Here is a 21,098-nt window from a genome sequence, read left to right as displayed (position 1 = left end):
ACTATCGAAACGAGTAAAAGGAGACATGTTAATTATACTGTTTTTATATCAATCATATATCTAATCGCTACATCTGATTACATAAATGCCAAAAAAACCTTAAAACGTGTGTGTGGCACTTTATTTTGCTTTCACAGTTTTAAACTGATTCAAATGATCACGTGATCTCAGTCTCTGGCTCTGTTCGGGCATTCGCTTGGGGTTATTCTTTGCAATAATACAAAAATAAAAAGCAATTGTAAGTCATGACAGTATAAGCACGATATATATGTTCTGTATAATAAACCGCTGCTTTATTAAGTGTATGATGGTCGCGCATGCGCAGCGCTGAAACGGAAGGCTCTTCACTCCAGAGCGGAAGTGCCCTCGTTCTTTTTCTACCCCGGTCTGCCATCATGGTGAGTGAACTCGGCGACGCAGAGACCAAAGTTTAGACAAATATGATGTTTGTAAAGAGTTTACAATGGAAAAAAGCGCGTGGAGGGTGTTTTAATGCGTTAATGAGGAGAGGTGTGCTGTTTGTGGAGTGTTGAAGACGCGTTTAGCGCGATCGAGGAGAATTAAGCGTCCGAGTCTGAACAACGTGGTGGATGAGGGAACACAGGCCTCACACACACAGAACACACACTAAACAACAAGCTGTAGATTTACACCACACTGCAGGTCAAGAGCGAAGAGCAGACACCGCGTGTGAGATATGCGGCTATTATTCTGATCCGAACTTAATATTTAGCATTAGCCGTTAGCAGATCTCCGACAGACGGCATGCTAACACTCTTCAACATGTCTGACCAGCTCAGATCTGATAAATGCGTCTGCTAGTGTCAAGAGAATGAAGATATTCTCATAATAATGTGTTATTAATGTGACTGCTAATGCTCGCTGATACACTCGCCTGAACACCCTTCACTATATTGAGGAATATCGCCACTGACGGGAAAATAGTCGGCTTTTCCAATAAATATAACAACTATGGCATATAAGTGACTTTTGGAATCGCCAGAAATGCACTGGATATGAAAAATTCGTTTATGCAAAAAATATTCTGATCATGTAAGTTTCCCACTGTCCACAAGCTCCATGTCTGCTCGGTAATACTCCTGATTTAACAACTCTTACTGCTGTGAGTGGCACTAAAGCACCCCCCCCCCCCCTCCAATACTAGTGACAGATCTATTAAATATTGTTTTTATCAAGATATTTAGTACATTTCCTACTGTAAGTAAATCCACTGTATGTTTATTTGTAATGTGGAGCTTAAGTTAGATGATTCTTAAGTTGATTTTCTCTTATTTCTAATTTAACCTTCAGATTTTTAGATTGTCAGTATGTATGTACACTCACCGAAAGCGGAATAACCACTTTACATTACTGTATAAATGTGAATGTTGTTTAATTAAAAGTTACAAGTTTATTGCAATACCATTTAACACCTTTTAAAGACTCCATGTTTTGCTGATTGTAAGCAGGGCTGCAGGATGTTGGAGAAATCTGACATTGCAGTAATCTATTATTGTGCGAACGTTTCTCTGTAATATTATATGAATACTGTTTCACCAGATGCCTATTTCTATCTGCACAGAATTGATGATTTCTGATTGAGCGTGACATATCCCATAATGCATGTGTGATCTCTCTAACGCATGTGCGGTATGTTTCAGGTGTTCAAGCGTTTCGTGGAGATCGGCCGCGTGGCCTTCATCGCTTTCGGTCCTCATGAGGGGAAACTGGTGGCCATCGTGGACGTGATCGACCAGAACAGGGTGAGTCCAGCACAGACTGACCCTAATGCACTGTATATGATACTCACGTCACTAACTCGTACTTCTGTTCTTATCTTCTTTTTCGTTCTTTTACATCACATTTGATCTGTTTTTTTAATAATTTTTATTATTTGATTTTATTTTTCTTGTTTATGTGAAGCACTTTGAATTGCCACTGTGTGTGAAATGTGCTATAGACATAAACTCTCCTCGCCTTAACTAGAGCCTCAGGGTTTGTGAGAGCAGAAATTTGCATATTTGCACAGGTCTTTTAGTCTATTGTTGGGTTTATTTACTTAAGAAAATGTATGTGGTCACTTTACAATACGCTTTCATTTTTGTTAATGCGTTTACTGATTATACTCCTACAATCTTAGTTCAACATTTACTAATGTGTTATTGGCACTAATGCATGTCTGTTCACATCAGTAACACTATGCACTATATATGTATGATCACAATGCACTCAGAGTTAACATGAACTAACAATGAAGGACTGTATTTTCATTAATTAACATGAAGAAATACTGTATATAATACTGTTCATGTTAGTAAATATATTTACTATCGTAACCTTGTTATAAAGCGTTACCATACATAAATATATAAATCCTGTTTTTATTTATTGCAGGAAATTGGCCTGAAAATAAATGACACTTGGTATATTATAATTTCGAGAGCAGACATGATCAGACTGTCTATACTAGATGTGGAATTGAGCATTCTAGGTTGACTTATTGGTATCTACTCAATAATGAAGACCCACCTACATGTAATTCCTGCCAGGCTGCTCTTACTGTCAAACATATTCTGCTGGAATGTGGAAGTTTGAATACAATTAGGGAACATTTATAAGGAGAGTACTTCTGGACATTTTTAAAGGCACCACCAGGGAGAATCTTAAATCATTTATCAAACATTAAACTGAAAAATCATGTTTAACTTTGAATATATTTTGTGAATTTTATTTATTTATATTTTTATATTTATCTTAGTCTTTATTATATGACTTGCTTTATTTATCAAATAAGAGAAACTAATAGGATCTGCATTGTAAATGTTGTTTTCTTCTTGATTTTAGTTTCATGTGGCAATATTATACTGTATCGTCACTGTTAAACAATCCTGCTACTTATTAATCATTACTACAAGTGTCTACTACTGTTTTTTGTCTCTTAATATTTATATTTAAGTAGTTAATAGATCATAAAAATGCATTTATTCAATCTAGTGCATGAAAATAAGACATAAATAATCTTATGCTTTCTAACACACATGCGTTGACATCGATCAGCTCAAATTAGAAAGTGTGTTCTCCAATAAAGCCCGTCTTCAGTTGTGTAGTAATATTATTAATAATAATAATGATGATTATGATTATGATGATGATGATGGTGAATATGAAGAATAATGTGTGTGTTGTGTGTTTCAGGCTCTGGTAGACGGACCGTGCACTGGAGTGAAGCGTCAGGCGCTGCCCTTCAAGTGTCTGCAGCTCACAGATTACGTCATTAAAGTCCCTCACAGGTCACAATCTATCCTGCTTCACTGGAGATCAGTGTTCTTTCTTTAATTTCAGACATGATTTGAGGTTATTTGTGTATGTTGAGGTGTGGGTGATGTACAGAGCTGATGTGTGTCCTCCGTGAAGAGCTGCTTTATCTTCTGTCTTATCAGGGATGTCCAAACTCAGTCCTGGAGGGCCGGTGTCCTGCAGCTCCAGCTTGCCTCAACACACCTGCACGGATGTTTCTAGAAAGCCTAGTAAGAGCTGTATTAGCTAGCCCAGGTGTGTCTGATTGGGGTTGATAGTAAACTCTGCAGGACACCGGCCCTCCAGGACTGAGTTTAGACACCCCTGCTCTACACCATTCAGCTCTTCAGCATGCACTCTTCAGGATCTCTCTTCAGACAAGCCTCCACTAATGTCAAATATGTGAAATTTGATTATCTGTGTGTGTGTGTGTGTGTTCAGTGCCCGTCAGAAGTACGTGCGACGCGCCTGGGAAAAGGCTGAGATCAGCAAGAAGTGGGAGGAGAGCAGCTGGGCCAAGAAGATCGAGGCCAGGAAGAAGGTAAACACACACACTTACATGAGCAGATTCACACACACACACACACACCTACATGAGCAGATTCACACACACACACACACCTACATGAGCAGATTCACACACACACACACACACACACACCTACATGAGCAGATTCTCACACACACACACACACACCTACATGAGCAGATTCACACACACACACACACACACCTACATGAGCAGATTCTCACACAAACCTATGCAGATTTTCTCTCACACACACACACATGCAGATTCACACGCACAGGAAATGGAACATGTAAAGCAGCTGATGGTGTTTTTCAGAGTGTTTTAGCTGCAGTATTGTGACGACATCCTATATGTAAAACACACACTTTTACTGTAAATGCCCCGTGTGTGTGTGTGTGTGTGTGTGTGTGTGTGTGTGTGCGCGTGTGTGTTTAATGATGCGATTTTTCTCTGCATTATTTGAGCTCTTTATGGAGTGAGGAACAGTATATGTGACCTGGAACACACACACACACACACACACACACCTTATTTTGGCTGTATTTGGCAGCAGACACACATTATTCCATGTGTATATAAAAGTGTTTTGTTTTCGGCCAGAAGCAGCAGGTTATGATATTTTGTAGGTATTTTAACATTAAACTCTCCTTTTGAAGAGTGTTTTGTCAGTGTTTAGACATTTCATATTTAGATATAATATTCCGCTGGTTCTGTACGCCTCAGATTGCAGATCTTCAGAGTTTTCTCTCCGCTAAACATTGTTTAATCCTCACATTAATGAAAGGATGAGTGATTGAGCTGGTGCATGAAGTGTAATCTCTGTAGACTGTGTGTGACTGAGACGTTCTGCTGAACAGAGAGTGTCGGTCCAGTGTTCAGAGCTGAAGTCAATGATACAGCCTGACCTGTTCACTGCTATAATATTGTGAATGTTTCTCTGTATAATGCATAGTGTGTTGCTCCTCATGTTTTCACAATGTGAAGAGCGTTCGCTGTGATCACACCCTAACTCTCCATTTCAAACACTTATCTTTGTCCTGGCGCACGTCTGCTCTCTTCATCTACATTGATTACAATATCAGACAGTATTGAAAGTAATAAAATAATAATAACTTTATTAACTTATATTAGTGGTGTTTGTATTTTTATTAGTGGAAATATTACATGCTCACACAATAAAGTTAATAAAATGTCATCATTTATTAATCATAGTTGATGTTCACTGCTGCATTATTAAAATACACAACTGTTATTAAACTTAATTATCTCTTTTCTTCCGTCAGAGAGCTGCAATGTCTGACTTTGATCGCTACAAGGTGTCGAAGGCCAAGAAAATGGTGAGTGTGTGTAAGAGTGTGTGTGTGTGTGTGTGTGTGTGAGTGAGTGAGTGAGTGAGTGTGTGTGAGGACTGAAATAAAGTACAGCAGTGTGAACAGCAGTGTCTGTTTGTTGAATTGAGATTACACTGCATCTTCATGCCAGCTAACTCTCATCAGATCATCAGTCGACTGTTAGGGTTAGGGTTAGTTGACGGGTACTTGCAGAGTGTCTTCTAGTCAGTAAATGTGTGTTGAAGGAGCAGATCAGCAGATATCGATCAGACAGTCTGCTAATACTCCAATACACCATCAGAATAAAGTGTTAGCATGTATTTTTCAATTTATTAATGAAGTGTGGTTTTATTTCTCTTCAGTTTGTCATAGCATGAAGATTTTCAGCATGTGCAGTGTTTTCAGCTCTCGTTCTCTCTCCATCTCTAACATGATCATCAGTGCTGAAATCCTTCAACTCTTGAGTTCTAATGACGTGTTTAAGCTTTGAAAAGTGATTATCGTTATATAAACCACTCGCTTCATCAATGTCCTGCTAATTAGGCAGTAGCGTCAGTGATTGAGTGTTGGGCTTCTGTGTGTTTATATTGAGGATCTGAATAATGATGTAGAGGACAGTAAATGATGCTCATTCAGTTAATCTGATCTGAAATGTAGAAATAAAACAGGCCAGCACTGAATTACTGCCGTTTACTCTCTTTAATGAATCCTGAAATCACTGTTGGTTGAGTTGTTTTATTTCACTACACTAGTGAATAATCTACAGATAGCATCAGATTTGATGTAGTGTGGAGACGAACTCTCCGACTGTCCCTCAAGAGTTTGCATGACCTTTCATGGACACACACTGCTGCGCTTTGCATAATATTAAAATAGTTTTAGTCTGAATATACTTTTGCATGACTTTTAGAGAACAGGTTATTTCTGGGCTCATGTACTTGTGTTAGTGTGGCTGTGAACCCTGTGTCTGATCGCTCGAGTCGTCTTACTGTTCATCTACGTTTAACACTTTTGAAGATGCATTATTTGGGTGTTTAAGTTGTCCGGACATGTTTGACTTCAGTGATTTTATATGTTTTTCATGCAGTATAGAGGAGTTATATTGTGGTGAATGGAGTGTAAATAAATGCAGTGAACACACATCACTGATGTTGAATATATTAGACTAACATATATAAATGAATCCTTGGTGTTTAGTGTCAGGACTTGAACTCTATATGGTGTTCTGGACATGTCCCGACTGTAAACTAATGCTGCTTTGAGTAAAAGATTAACGCTGTGTTTGTGTTTGTCTCTGCAGAGGAATAAGATCATCAGACACGAGATGAAGAAGCTCCAGAAAGCTGCGGCTCAGAAGAAAGCATAAACTCTCAATAAACCAGTTTAACTGTAAAGCAGACTCTGCTCGTCTCTTAAACTCAGTGTATTTTCAGATCATTGCTCTGATCTTTCTTCAGTGTGGAACCTTTACTTTATAGATGTTAGTTTATGGTGTGTTTACTGGTTCTGAGCTTTTACTTTAGGATTATTTCTTCTGAAAAAAGAACAGAAAAGACTTGAATTCAAATGATACGTGCACACATTACTATATCATCCTTTTATATATTAGACTGATTTACTCTTCCGGTTACAAAACATACAAATGTGTAAGAAATCTATATTTTGATGGAAACAAAACCATTTCACTCTCCAAATCTATAAAACACACAGAAACTGGTCTGCATTTTGGTAAAATCTGTTTATTTTGCATGACCTGTTAACTGTAAAAGGCTGTAACTGTAAAATGTGCGTGCAAGAAGCAACCTTCATTTAATAATACAGCTTTCTTTAACCAGTCTTGATCTCAATGTTTTAGCATGTTGAATTGTAGCCAGACACACATCTGTTTGTTTTGCAGTCTGCTGTTGGCATGGTTTATCCAAATATGATCGTCACTTCCTCGTCCTGCAGGGTTTCGCATTTTCATCAAAGTGTCAGATCATTGCACCTCTAATGTAAATGGTTCAAGAAGTTTCTTATGCAATGATCACTTATTTTAATAGCTATTGGTTTTAAGAGTGGTTCACTTCAGATGAACATGTATTTATGGAAAAAAAAAAAACAACAATTAAAGTATTTAACATGTTTTCAGAGCACATAACAATCTCTTGCACATTGAATTAGATGTGGACATCAGAACAGAGCTCCTCTGCAGTCATGTTCATTATAAAAGTTACCTGGAAAAAGGGCTTTTAGCTGCTTCACACTGGGCTTTTCCTCCCGTAGACTTCCATTTATACACTCGCGAATGCATCGGACCGCAAACGCAGGTTCATGCGTTAAGTTTCGCAGGTTGCTGCGATGCAAAGTTCAAGCTTGGTGAACTCTGACCTGCTAAATCGCATCACTACACTTTTTAGACCAATTTAGGAACAAAATATGAAATCTCTGGACAGAAATTTAATACATGGAGCAATCACTTGCGCTTTAAATGTCTAATCATCTTTTTTAATCTCGCCCCATTTTGCAGCGCCTTACGACAGAATTTCACATGCTCAAACTCTGAGAGGGGTCTGGCTGCAGACCTGGTGCAGTGCAATCTGGGCTGCATCCAATGCTTTTTAATGCGCTCACCTAACCCCACCCCTACCTGTCACAGTGACGTCACTCGCTCCATTTGAGTGCATTGTGTCTGACATTGCATCGCTGAGTGATGCAGTCTCAGCTTGCATCTTAAAGGCTGCATCCAGATACTGTTGGAAACTGGTGTGATCGCAGCTTTACTGAAGTGTCTCACCTCCATTAAAAACAAATTAGCCAATTAAACACAATCATGTGTAACGAGTTAAAACATTGATATAAACAATCTTTATTATAGTCACAACTAAAATCATAAGACATAAAAGCACTAGAGTCATTTAGAGCTGCCAAAGGATTCTTCACATACTACATTTACACAACCTGCACATGCATGTATTTATGCACACGTGTATAATGCACACACTGTATAGAAAATACTTACATTTATATATAAATACAAGCATTTTATACTGCACAAAACCATATACCAAATGTTGTAAATGTTGATGTGGATGCAGTCGACCATTTGACAGCGCTAATTATTTACTATTTAAAAATCTTCAAGGTAAAATGGATTAAAAATGTAATGCAAAGATGAGCTGTGCAGTGAGAGATGAAGGAAGAGAAGTTTCATCTGCAGCCGACGAAGGCCTCGTTGTAGATCTCCATCTTCTTGAAGGAGCTCCTGCGGGATGAAGATTTCTGCTTGAAGATTGGAGAGCGAAGGAAACGAGTGTCTGTGAATTTATCACCGCGCCGCAGCTTCCTGAACACAGAACAACAATTCAATAAGACTATTCGTCTGAGACGCAGCTCTGCTACTGTTATTTTGCAACTCGATGCTGCAAAAAGAAAAAAACACCTTTAATAAAGTCCAAATGGAGATCTGAAGAATTAAACATGACTGATAAAATGATTTTATATTCACAGAAGTTAATGTAAATGTTCTGATGAAGCATGATCACAATATTTGAATGATTTCTGGCATAAAAGGAGAATCAATAATTCTGACACACAACACCGATGTAAAGCATGTAAATGAATCATCTGTTCTGAATGAATCATTTGAATAAAGTGACTCATTAAAGCATCGCTTCACTTGCAGAATGGAAATATCCTGATGTACTCTTCCTCCTCCTCATCAGAACATTCAGTAACAGCAGTTTATCTCCATACAGTGGACTTCCCAGATGAGGAAGAACAGTCTGACAGAACAATAAATCCCGAGAGGAGGAATGAGAGAAATTAAACTGAGCCATGTTTTAACCTCTCAAACCTGCATCCAGAGCCAGCAGATCTGTCGAGACGTATTTTTATTTGTCATTTCTTTAAGAAAACAGTCTATATGCCTAAAGGTGATTTCAATACCTTCTGAAGACTTTTTAAAGACCTTCTCTGAATATTTTAAGACTTCATCAACACTTCAAGTTCTAATCAGCATCAAGCCTTTACCTGAACATACAGTTGTAGATGAATAAATGAATGGAGAACAACAGAACTCAGATTAGCTCAGAAGAAACTAAGCTAGAAATAATAAGACATGATCAGCAATGCAGTGATTGGCTGACGGCACAGCAGCGTAATGACATCATCTGATTAATATTCAATGATCCATGTGAGCAAAATTACATCACATTTGTGGTGAACGGTTTGTTCAATATGATACACAGTAACTCTCTCCACGTGTTGAGGGCTGCAGGCGCTGCACCTTCATCTGTCGAGAGTCTCTAGCAATTTATTTGGTTTAACAGTTACAGCAGATTGTCTTTACTGTAGTAGACCAGGTCTATTTTAGTTTCTTAATCAGTGTAAGGAATGTCTGCAACTTATGCGAAGCATCAAATCTCCGGCATATTAACCGTCTCAACATGAGCATGACTGCACACATTATTATAGAACAACAAACAAACAAAAAACAGTGGAATATTGTGCAGGTCATTATCGTATAGAAATATGCAGAAGCTGCGTCGGGACCTAAAAATCGCACACATTTGTATCTAATGAGTCCATATTAATAAATGTTCTCTTTGATCCCCTTTGTGGAGATCCACGCCGTTTTTGCACGTTTATTTCTGAGTGCAGATTGCATAAGTTTCATTTAAATGTATTATTAAACACATATGTATATAAACATTAATTATTTAATATTATTCATTCATTCATTCATTTTCTTGTCGGCTTAGTCCCTTTAATAATCCGGGGTCGCCACAGCGGAATGAACCGCCAACTTATCCAGCAAGTTTTTTATGCAGCGGATGCCCTTCCAGCTGCAACCCATCTCTGGGAAACATCCACACACACATTCACACACACACACTCATACACTACGGACAATTTAGCCTACCCAATTCACCTGTACCGCATGTGTTTGGACTGTGGGGGAAACCAGAGCACCTGGAGGAAACCCACGCGAAGGCAGGGAGAACATGCAAACTCCACACAGAAACACCAACTGAGCCGAGGTTCGAACCAGCGACCTTCTTGCTGTGAGGCGACAGCACTACCTACTGCGCCACTGCCTTGCCCTTATTTAATATGAAATATTATTAATTATTATTAATGTATGTACAGTACAATCTTTTTTAAAATAATTTGACTATTTTCCTAGGTGTATATAATCTATAGACTACTACTGTAAGAAGATATCAGCTTTCTGTAAATACGTTCGGTATTACCTTTGCTTGAACTGAGCTGATTTAATCCTGTTTATATGAAATGAGCTGCTCCTGAACAGGTTTGAGCTAGCAGAACTGTTGCTATGACAACAAGTCTCGGATCAGCTTTGAATAACGAAACGATCCTGGATCATGTCAAATCATCAACAACCACATCCAGCGAACTGAGTAATCCACGTATGAAGAACAGATCCAGGAGTACGCAAACACACATTTCCCCATGTTTCACTACATGTGGAGAGCGTCACATCACCTTCCTGCGTTTGTCACAAATTACATGACATCACCTGGATAGAGGAGCTTGGCCGAACACGCTGAGGCACGAACCAATCATGTGATCTGAGCACGCCACTGTTAATATCAGAAGGAAAATAAATAGATTTCTGCTTTTTTGGAGTCAAACACTTTGGACGATGCTTGAACAAACCTGAAGACCTCGTGAACACAAATACTTCAAGTTTTAATACTTCAAATGCTCAATCAACACTAGTTAACACCATAGAGGACACCACGGCGGAAGTGTTTCTGTTAGACAGGTCATGTTCTGTGTGGTAAACTCTTTCAGTCACGCAGAGCTGATGTAGATTGGGTTGTTATGAATGGGTATATACACAGAAGTGCCTCTGAAATCTCCCAGTGAAAGCTTCATGCGACTATTTTCAGTTTCATAAGGTCCTTTCACAGCAGATAATGTAGATTTATAATCAGTTTAACAACAGCACTTACGCCTAGCCTGCTTTACTGAGCTCAAGATGCCTTCATATTCATATTGGGTCATGTTTGATCAATGTGACGCCCCCTGTATTCACCGCTACTCTGAATATTCACTCTGAAACAGCGTGTTAGAATGGCTCAGTAATGAGTGTGATTCCTGCACACCGCCGGCCAAACACTGAGCAAGCGGTAGTGGCTTTAGGACAGTGTGAGATTCATGAGTGAGAGTGATGATGAGTTCTGCTGCTACATAATTGAACACCTGCTAGATGTTATACAGTTGTTGATTGGGAATTGTATTATCATAAAGTACTGTAAAGTTTCTTAATGGTGAACAACATGATCTAGTGGGTCTCTGTTATCCTTAAGGTGCGCGTTCGTGATTTCAGGAGGCGTGGCTTTGGACAACAGGGGAGGGATTGTGTTTGAAAGATAATATGCTGACCGGTTAGCATTTAGGCAGATCACCGACTGCACCTTAACCATCATGCAGAAAAATCCTGCGTATTTTCTTCATCAAAATATTAATAATAATCATCATCATTAACGTTTCTTCATGATTAAAGAGAGAAAGAAATGAACATCTTGGATGACATGAGTAAAGGATCAGCATTCTAAAAGTGAAGTAACCCACACAAAAACACACACTCCTGGCATTAAAGTTAGTGAGCTATGCTCGAACTCATCTGTGTGTGTGTGTGTGAGACGTACGTGTTAATGGAGGGCTCTTTGTAGTTGACTGCGCTGGCGGCTCGGCGCTGGCGTCTGCAGCTCTGTGGTGTGTGTCCTGCGCTGCTGGACGTCTGACGCGCTGCTGGACACACCACATTACTCACATCACTCAAAGCCAAGCCCAGAAAGGAGCGAAGCACCAGCCCGCCTGCACAAACACCAGTGTGTGTGAGAGAGAGAGAGAGTGTGTGAAGCTCAGAATCACCAGAAACACGTGTGCAGCACACACAGATGATGATGATACAGCAGCTGTGTTACCTGTCCTCCTGCGGGCCGGCTGTGGCTGCTGGTTCTCCTGGTTCTGCTGGAACTCAAACACTGGGCTCTGGAGCAGCAGGAGCTCCGGCTCTGCAGGACTCATCATGGACACCAGAGACTCTGCTGGAGCTGTGGACACACAGTTACACACTCAGAACACACACTCACTTAATGAATGAATGAGGGAGGGATTGAGTGCATGTATGAGTGAGTGCAGTAATAAATGAATGCATGACCAAAAGAAGTGTGACTACATGCACAAATGAATGAATTAATGCATGAGAGAGAGAGTGCATGAATGAGTGGGCCAATTAAAAAAATGCATGAGTGAATGAATGAGTCAGGGAGTGAATGCATGAGTGGATGAATGCATGAGTGAATGAATGCATGAGTGGATGAATGAGTCAGGGAGTGAATGCATGAGTGAATGAATGCATTGAGTGAATGAATATAGAAATGCATGAGTGAATGAATGAGTCAGGGAGTGAATGCATGAGTGGATGAATGCATGAGTGAATGAATGCGTGAGTGGATGAATGAGTCAGGGAGTGAATGCATGAGTGGATGAATGCATGAGTGAATGAATATAGAAATGCATGAGTGAATGAATGAGTCAGGGAGTGAATGCATGATTGGATGAATGCATGAGTGAATGAATGCATGAGTGGATGAATGAGTCAGGGAGTGAATGCATGAGTGGATGAATGCATGAGTGAGTGAATATAGAAATGCATGAGTGGATGAATGAGTCAGGGAGTGAATGCATGAGTGGATGAATGCATGAGTGAGTGAATATAGAAACGCATGAGTGGATGAATGCACAGGCAGATGATGCACACATGAGCTCAGCTGTGGTGGGCCGCTCTGCAGGTCAGATGCTCTCCTCTTCTCCTCAGCATCACAGACTGGAGACGTGAACAGAAGATCTGCTGTGTCCTGCTCCTCCATCACTGCAGCAGCAGAGCAGCTTCCTGCATGGCAACACAACACACGAGGACGAGGAGAGTTCAGGTTTAAGAGGAAGACTCCTCAAACAATACAGTATTACTATTCAAATCAAAACCCTGGCAAAGAAGTGAAAACTACTGAAAATCTGACAGGAGAGCTGATGATTCTCTCCAACTGAATCAGATATTATTAATCAATATTATCATCATTATTATTGTTTAAACAGGAGTTAAATGAGAAATGTCCCTGTCTACTATCTACAATAGCAGTTAGCATCATGAAATGGTTGTAGTTTATAATGTTATTGCTCTGGATCATGGAATCATCATGCTATAGTGCCTTCTGAAGGATGGTGAACACTGAAGCCTGCAGTAATGATGAAATAAATCACACCTGAAATATCCTCACACAGAAACACCTCTATTAGACTGAAGAAATATTCAGTGTTTTGCAGAATAGTCCTGTCATCATAAACCCAAAAGCTCAGCGTTGGTGAGCAGATGCTGAGTGTACCTGTGCTGTGTGTCTGCATGTTGTTGGAGCGGCGTTTGGATCGGGCTCGTCTGGCTGCAGGACTGCAGGCTCTCCGGATTCTCCTGTTGGGGATGTACGGCGTCTCCTCCTCTTCCTCCTGCTCTTCCTCCTCTTCCTCAACCTCCATTGGGCTGCTGGTTTTCCCTGTTGAGATTAAGAGTAAGGCATATGCAGGAATCCTAATTTTAATACCTTTTTAAAGACCATTTCAGAATATTTTAAGACCTTGTCGCCATATCAAGATATATATATATATAAACACACGCACAAACACAGTTGAGGTCAGAATTATAGAATTATATAGAAGTGTCTTGAAGAATATCTAGTCTAATATTATTTCCTGTCATCATGACAAAGAGAAAATACATCAGTTATTAGAGATGAGTTATTAACACTATTATGATTAGAGATGTGTTGGAGAAATCTGCTCTCTGTTAAACAGAAACTGGGGGAAATAAACAGGGGGCGAATAATTGAGGGTGAGCAGATGCTGAGTGTACCTGTGCTGTGTGTCTGCATGTTGTTGGAGTGGCGTTTGGATCGGGCTCGTCTGGCTGCAGGACTGCAGGCTCTCCGGATTCTCCTGTTGGGGATGTACGGCGTCTCCTCCTCCTCTTCCTTCTCCTCATCCTGCTCCTCCATTGGGCTGCTGTTCTCCATCCTGATGGGCAGTGTTGGGTATAATGAGTTATGAAGTGATTAACTACTGTAATTAAACAAATGGACCAGATATATATGCACTCATATATGGGAGACGTGGTCTAAAATCTAAATCTCGATTAATTGAACAGTTTAACTCAATTACAATTAATGAATGATTATATTGTTTTGTTTGCCCGGTGAGGGATTTCTGAAAGGTGCATTGATTGATTTTAAAATAACTGAAGGAAACACACACACTATCCATGATTATTTATTAAACATCAATGTTGAACAACTGAAATTAAAACACACACTGCCTAAAACCAACAGTCAGTTACTTAAAAACAAAATGTAAATAAATAACCTGCACTCTCACAAACAAAATAAATTATTTTCAGTGTTTTCATATTAAAAGTAGAAAATAAGCAGCATCTCTTCTGAATAAAGTAACTCTTGTATATGCTGTAAATAATATTTCAACTGTGCATTTCTTGCATCTTCTGTAAACAAATATTACATATATTTATAAACATATAAACATTGCTTTCGGCTTAGTTCGTTTATTAATCAGGGGTCGCCACAGGAGAATGAACCGTCAACTTATCTAGAATATGTTTTATGCAGTGGATGCCCTTAAAGCTGCAACCCATCACTGGGAGTGTAAACAAATATTTTGATGTAAATAATAATACTAATGTAATGGAAAATATGCCGTCTCAAGGCATCTCTGGTTGAGCTTCCAATCATCGTCAATGTATAAATAAAGCCTTAACAGAGCAGTCATGTGACTCCACATGCAGTATGGAAAGCAACCGAAAAAAATGTTTTGGGGAAATTTTGATTACAGATTATGAATGTCGCTTTCAATTAATCGCCCTGCCCTATAGGGTATATGCCGAGCTAGTGTAGTTCCCATACTGATAGACTTCTGGTGACCTGTTATTGTGAGTTTTTTCCATTTTATACAGTTATTTTACAGCATGGATGCTGTAATGTCATTAAAACACAATCAGTTAAACAGACATTGGCATTCATTTAGTTGCTCAAGCGTAAAACAAGACAAAAAGACTTTTTTTGATTTTTTTGATTGGAAAGTCGCTTCCCTCAAAATATAATAAGATCCATGTGGAATTTATTTCCCTAAAGCCTTTATCTTTATCTTAAATCAGAATTGCTAGTGGTGTGAATAATTTTAGGCTTGACTAAATATAAATCTCCATCCATCTTTCTACACACATCTAGTTTAGTTCATTTCTGTATTTCATATATATATATATATATATATATATATATATATATATATATATATATATATATATATATATATATATATATACACACACACATATACATACATACACACACACACAAAATTAACATACATGATACACACAAACAGTTCAAAACTAAATCCGTCCTCCTGTGAAATGAATTGTTTTTCAAATATTTGCTGTTCAATGGAGAAAAGATTTCACAGCATTTTTAAACAATAATAGTTTTAATTAAATCTCTTATAGCTATATACATCATCACAGTGTATACTATCTGACTAGACATTTTTCAAGACACTAGTATTCAGCTTAAATTAACATTGAAAGGCTTCACTAGGTTCATTGTGCAGGTCACTGAACAGCAGTAACTTACCCATCAGCTGCAGCAGCGTGCGGTTCTGGTTCTGTCTCGGTGTGTTTGTGTTTGTCTCTGAACGGTGTGAGGTGAACGGCCTCCTCGCAGTCGAAATCAAAGGTGTCGTTTCCTCCCAGTGAGGAGTTGAGGCGGTCGACTGGGGTCAGCGTGGCTCCTGCTCGGCTCTGTGGTCGCTCTCTGCTCTTGGATCGGGCTCGGGGTCTGTGGTTCTCCCAGGGCTTCTTCAGCGGGGCCCGATCCGCCTTGCGGCCTCGCTCCGCTTTAGGCTGTGCGCTCCTCTTCTTGCGCGCTGGAGCTTCAGCAATGCAGAGCTGGACGTCAGGCTCCACCGGCTGCACACGGGCCTCCTGTCAAGACACATTCACACATTTACAATCAAAAAATATGATTATAATGAAAGTCAAAGGAGCAAAAAAAGCACCGACATAATGTGTATTGATGCTGAAACAGAGAAAGTTGTAGCTAAATTAAGACTCAGAATCAGCCCAGAGTGGATGAAAACAACCCGGCAGCACCTACTTCAGCCTGCTGATGTTGATGTAGGTCCTCTACACTGGGCTGGGCTCCACTCTCCTCCATCTGCTCAGGGTTTGAGTTAAAGCGAGAGCTGCGTCTCCGCTTCATCCCAGAGCAGCGTTTCCTCCTCATTCCCACTGTAGGAGGCAAAGACACGGATCGAGCATCTGAAACACACACACTGACCGATTACTCAGTGCCACATCAGAAAGATCATTATAAATAAAAGCAATAATACAACAACTTTATAAATTAATAACATAGATTATACATGACATTTAAAAGCAGTAACTAGGTTAATTAGGCAAGTTAAAGTGAGTTAAGAGCAAAGAGCAAAACAGTGGCTTGTTCTACAGACAATAATAAGTTGGTTAGTGTGATAATTTGCTAAATAATTGTGAAATAATTTGTGTATAATTTTCATTAATGCAGATGTGTGTATGCAGAGTATATACAGGCATCAGAGAGTGAAATTCAATACTTTTAAGACCTTTTTTAAGACTCTTTCCATACATTTTAAGACCTTAAAATCACTTTAGGTTTCAACCGGAAACACTGGTGAGATTTTAACTTGCAGCATATCTACTAAATATTAACAATAGAAAGTAATCGAAAAATAAAATATTATTCATATACTGCATAAAAATCTATTAAATCTAGCTAATTCAGCAGGTTGTCGCTAATAGAACTGCAGAAATAATGGTGTTGCTTTTGTTTCTGCAGTAAACAAAGCAGCATGATGTCAAATCTAGCAGGATTTCATTGATTTAATTAACTACACAGCATCCTGATATTCGCAGATTTAATTCAGGCAAACTTTAGCACACACTGCATAATCAATTTAATACCTTACCAACATTTAATACCTTACAAAATAGCATTTAAGACTTTTAAATAATTCTTAAGGGCCTTACTTTTCTCCACACTGATTTATCAACTTTTATTACTTTTTAAGACCTCGAGGACACCCTGGTATGAGAAGTGAAACTACCTGCAGAGAGACGTGCCTCTGCTGACGGAAGCTGCTGGACATCATCACACACATCCACAGGCCTGAGAGAAACACACACACAAAAAAAAAAAAAAAAAAAAAAAAAAACACACAGACAAAAAGTCAGAAAAATATTTCATGATCTAAATGTGCCTGACCAGAGTTTTGTAAAAAAATTAAGAATAATAATAAAAAATAAATAAATAAATAAACAAATATATATATATATATATATACACTATTGCTCTCAATGACATTTTTTGTATTGGCAATTAAAGAATCATTATTTTATTAGGAAATAAATCTACACAGGACAAACGTAAAGTAAACAAACAAATCTATGTTAAACTCTTATAGTTTTGATGCTGGGAAACCTCTTCTAATCTTTGTAGATTCATTCATTTGTTTTTCTTTTGTAGGGTTTGGTCTTGAAATATGCTTCTTAACATTAATGTTATCAGAACCATTTTTTCTGGAAGCCACGACTCGGGATTGACTGATGATCAGTGATAAGAGAAATGCATGCATTCAAAACAAAACACTTCACTTTAAATTGTCTGACCGTGGACTGACAGGCTGAGCTGGTCTCGGGGGACTCGTCTCTTCAGGAGGAGAAACCTCCTGTGGTGTGATGAGCGCGGGTCTCTCTCTCAGTGTCCTCTTCAGCATCAGCAGGTGGAACAGCAGTGTTTGTCTCTCCTTCTTCAGCTGCAGAATGACTCCCTGCGCCTGTCGAACCTTCTCCCGCTCCGCCTGCAGAGCCACGGCCAGAGCTTTATTGTTGGCCTGAACGCTCTTCAGCACCAACGGCTTCACCGCAGCTGCAGACATACACACGACAACACAAAGTTAAAGGGGCAGTTCATGCAAAAATTAAGATCTACACATCAACCTGCTCGAGTTCCTTTCTTCTGCTGAATGAAAAACAAGATACACTGAAGAACTTTGGAGAAAATCAGCCACTGACATCCACAGTTTCAACATTCAGAATATACCGTTTAGTGTTGAACAGAAGAAAGAAACTAGTAAAACGAGTAAATGATGACAGAATTCACATTTGTGTGTGAACTGTTACTCTATTTTAATTACACGATTTACATTCTATTGATGTAACTAATGAACATATTTATTATCTGGCAAAAACTTCTCACAGATGAAAACAAAAAAAGATGCAGCATTTCTCCAAAATGAGGAGAAGCCAAAACAGAATATTATATAACACCAAGAGAAATGCACAGACATGGGGTAGACATTAATAATATACAATTTATTGGGTAAACAGGTTATAATTAAATAAATAATATGAATAATAGTCTGTATAATTACTGTTTTCACATTATTGTGATGGTTGGTTTAGTTGTAGATATTAATAAAATATAATTTATGGGTAATTTAATAAATAATACTCTGAGTAACTACTGTTTTCACATTACTGTGAGAGTTAGGGTAGACAATAATAATAAAAACATTTAACAGGTAGTTATTAAATAAATAATGTAAATAATACTCTGAATAATTACTGTTTTTATATTACTGAGAGTCAGATTTAGGGTTGGGGTTGATGTTAATAAAACGTACTTAATGGGTAATTTAATAAATAATACTTGGCATAATTACTGTTGATATATTACAGTGAGGGATGGGGTAACGTTGGTTTTATATTCGCACGTTTGTATTTCTCCTTAATAGTATAATTTCATAAAGTTTTGTTTACAAATTCTAAATAGGGAACTCAAAGTACAACATTGTTCAGTCAATTGAACAGTGCTAATGTTGTTTTAAAGTCATATTTACATGTGATTTCAGAGGGAATATTCAAAGTAACGTTACCATGGTAAACAATACAGGGAGTGTGTCATAACTTTATTTTAATTGTAACGTTAAAATTGACTATATATTCGCACATTTGGACTGTCTGCTTAATGTTTTAATATCATTTAAGTATTGTTAGCAAATTCTAAATAAGGGACTCACATTAGCAGTCAATGACTCTGTAAGTTACATTGTTCAGTGCTGCTGTTGTTTTGATGTCAAACTTACATGCAATTTCAGACTCAATACTCAAAGTTGCAAGAGTAACAAGCTGTCAATGTTGAACTATAAAGGAATGTGCGAATAAATTACTAATTTTAACGTTACTTTAATTCAGCATCAACCAGACCGAGCGTCTCTCCACCGACCTGCTCCCCGGAGCTGCACTGATCTCCGGGCCGAAGCCGCCGCGCTCAGCCGCCGGTTCCGCTTCTCCTTCATCTTCTCTTTATTGTCCTCCAGACTCTGCTGGAAGCTCTTCTTCTGCACCATCGTTGCCTCCGGTCACCACCGCCTCAAACACCCGCAGTATGTCGGTTTATTCCGTGTTTTCTCGCCTTCTCCTCCGCTGTTTTCACTCACAGACGTTGACGTTCGAAATCCTGCGCCGCGAGCTCTGATTGGACGAATAGACGGAGAGTTGCGTCACTTCCGCCTCTAGTGCAGACACCATTCCGCTAGCGATTTACTTTGTTTATTTTTGTTGTTGTATTGATATTGATGATGATAATGATAATAAAATAATAAAACTTTGAAGAACATTTTGTATATGTAGGTATAATTTAATGATTATATGGGAAATACCATGTACACAAACAAAAATGGTCCAAATAAACCCAACATGTCTTTATTTATGATTTAAATATACATTAAATATATCATTCATTCATTCATTCATTCATTCATTCATTCATTCATTCATTCATTCATTTTCTTTTCGGCTGAGTCCCCTTATTAGCAGAATGAACCGCCAACTTATCCAGCATATGTTTTATGCAGTAGATGCCCTTCCAGCCGCAACCCATCACTGGGAAACACCCATACACACTCATTTTCTCTCTCTCTCTCACACACACACACACACACACACACACACACACACACACACACACACACACACACACACACACACACACACACACACATTCCTATAGCGCATGTGTTTGGACTGTGGGGGAAACCGGAGCACCCGGAGGAAACCCACACCAACACGGGGAGAACATGCAAACTCCACACAGAAACACCAACTGATCCAGCCGGGACTCAAACCAGAGACCTTCTTGCTGTGAGGTGATTGTGCTATCCACTGCGCCACCGTAACGCCCTTAAATATATAATTTGGAATCATTTTCTTATGTGCATTTTTTGTGATTTAATAACTCCCTGTAATTTTAGTTTGTTGCTTTGTTGTTATGATTTCAGGTTTTCAGCATTCTTCAAAATATCTTCTTTAGTGTTCAACAGAAGAAACTCCTTGAGGGAGAGCAAATACAGAGCACATTTAAATTATTGTTATTCATTTACTCATATCATTTCCTGAATTAAGGACAGAAGGAAACTCTGCTTTAATAAATGATGTATTGTGTCCACATGCTGAACTGACCTGAGAACAGAGATACACAAAACATAATTCATGACTATGAGAAATAATTAACAGAATATGCAGGACAGAGTCATTCAATATTTTAAAACAAATAAAACATCACCTATAATATAAGGAATAAAACATTTCAGTTATCCATTAATAGGGTACATTTTCAACCCTGAAACGGCCATCTATAATTACACACACACACACACACACACACACACACACACACACACACACACACACACACACACACACACACACACACACACACACACACACACACACACACACACACACACACACACACACACACACACAC

General features: G+C 38.7%; 2 protein-coding genes across 5 annotated transcripts; one reads left to right on the top strand and one right to left on the bottom strand.

The window, feature by feature from the left end:
- Nucleotides 1-371: 371 nt before the first annotated feature.
- Nucleotides 372-7,104, top strand: rpl14 (ribosomal protein L14). Its single transcript, NM_001002866.2, has 6 exons — nt 372-398; nt 1,662-1,763; nt 3,196-3,290; nt 3,739-3,838; nt 5,113-5,166; nt 6,461-7,104. The coding sequence occupies exons 1-6, from the start codon at nt 396-398 to the stop codon at nt 6,524-6,526; spliced, it is 420 nt and encodes a 139-aa protein (NP_001002866.2). The 5' UTR covers nt 372-395; the 3' UTR covers nt 6,527-7,104.
- An 880-nt stretch (nt 7,105-7,984) lies between these two features.
- Nucleotides 7,985-19,806, bottom strand: sgo1 (shugoshin 1). Of its 4 annotated transcripts, none has more exons than XM_087295058.1 (11): nt 19,557-19,806; nt 17,939-18,197; nt 17,377-17,438; nt 16,389-16,552; nt 15,867-16,216; nt 14,081-14,241; nt 13,560-13,724; nt 12,938-13,069; nt 12,099-12,227; nt 11,820-11,922; nt 7,985-8,485 (listed from the first exon to the last, which is right to left on the bottom strand). In XM_087295058.1, the coding sequence occupies exons 1-11, from the start codon at nt 19,678-19,680 to the stop codon at nt 8,350-8,352; spliced, it is 1,785 nt and encodes a 594-aa protein (XP_087151184.1). In that variant the 5' UTR covers nt 19,681-19,806; the 3' UTR covers nt 7,985-8,349. The 4 variants fall into 4 exon arrangements, with proteins under 4 accessions (XP_087151184.1, XP_087151183.1, XP_087151185.1 ...); XM_087295057.1 differs by having other exon boundaries at nt 11,820-11,988; nt 16,389-16,522; XM_087295059.1 differs by having other exon boundaries at nt 16,389-16,522.
- Between the last annotated feature and the right edge of the window lie 1,292 nt (nt 19,807-21,098).

Source organism: Danio rerio, chromosome 19 (assembly GCF_052040795.2).
Source record: "Danio rerio strain M-AB ecotype USA chromosome 19, GRCz13ab, whole genome shotgun sequence".
NCBI classification, from domain to species: Eukaryota; Metazoa; Chordata; class Actinopteri; order Cypriniformes; family Danionidae; genus Danio; species Danio rerio.
Note: the sequence above shows the minus strand (reverse complement) of the source record. Positions and strands in the feature narration are given on the sequence as shown.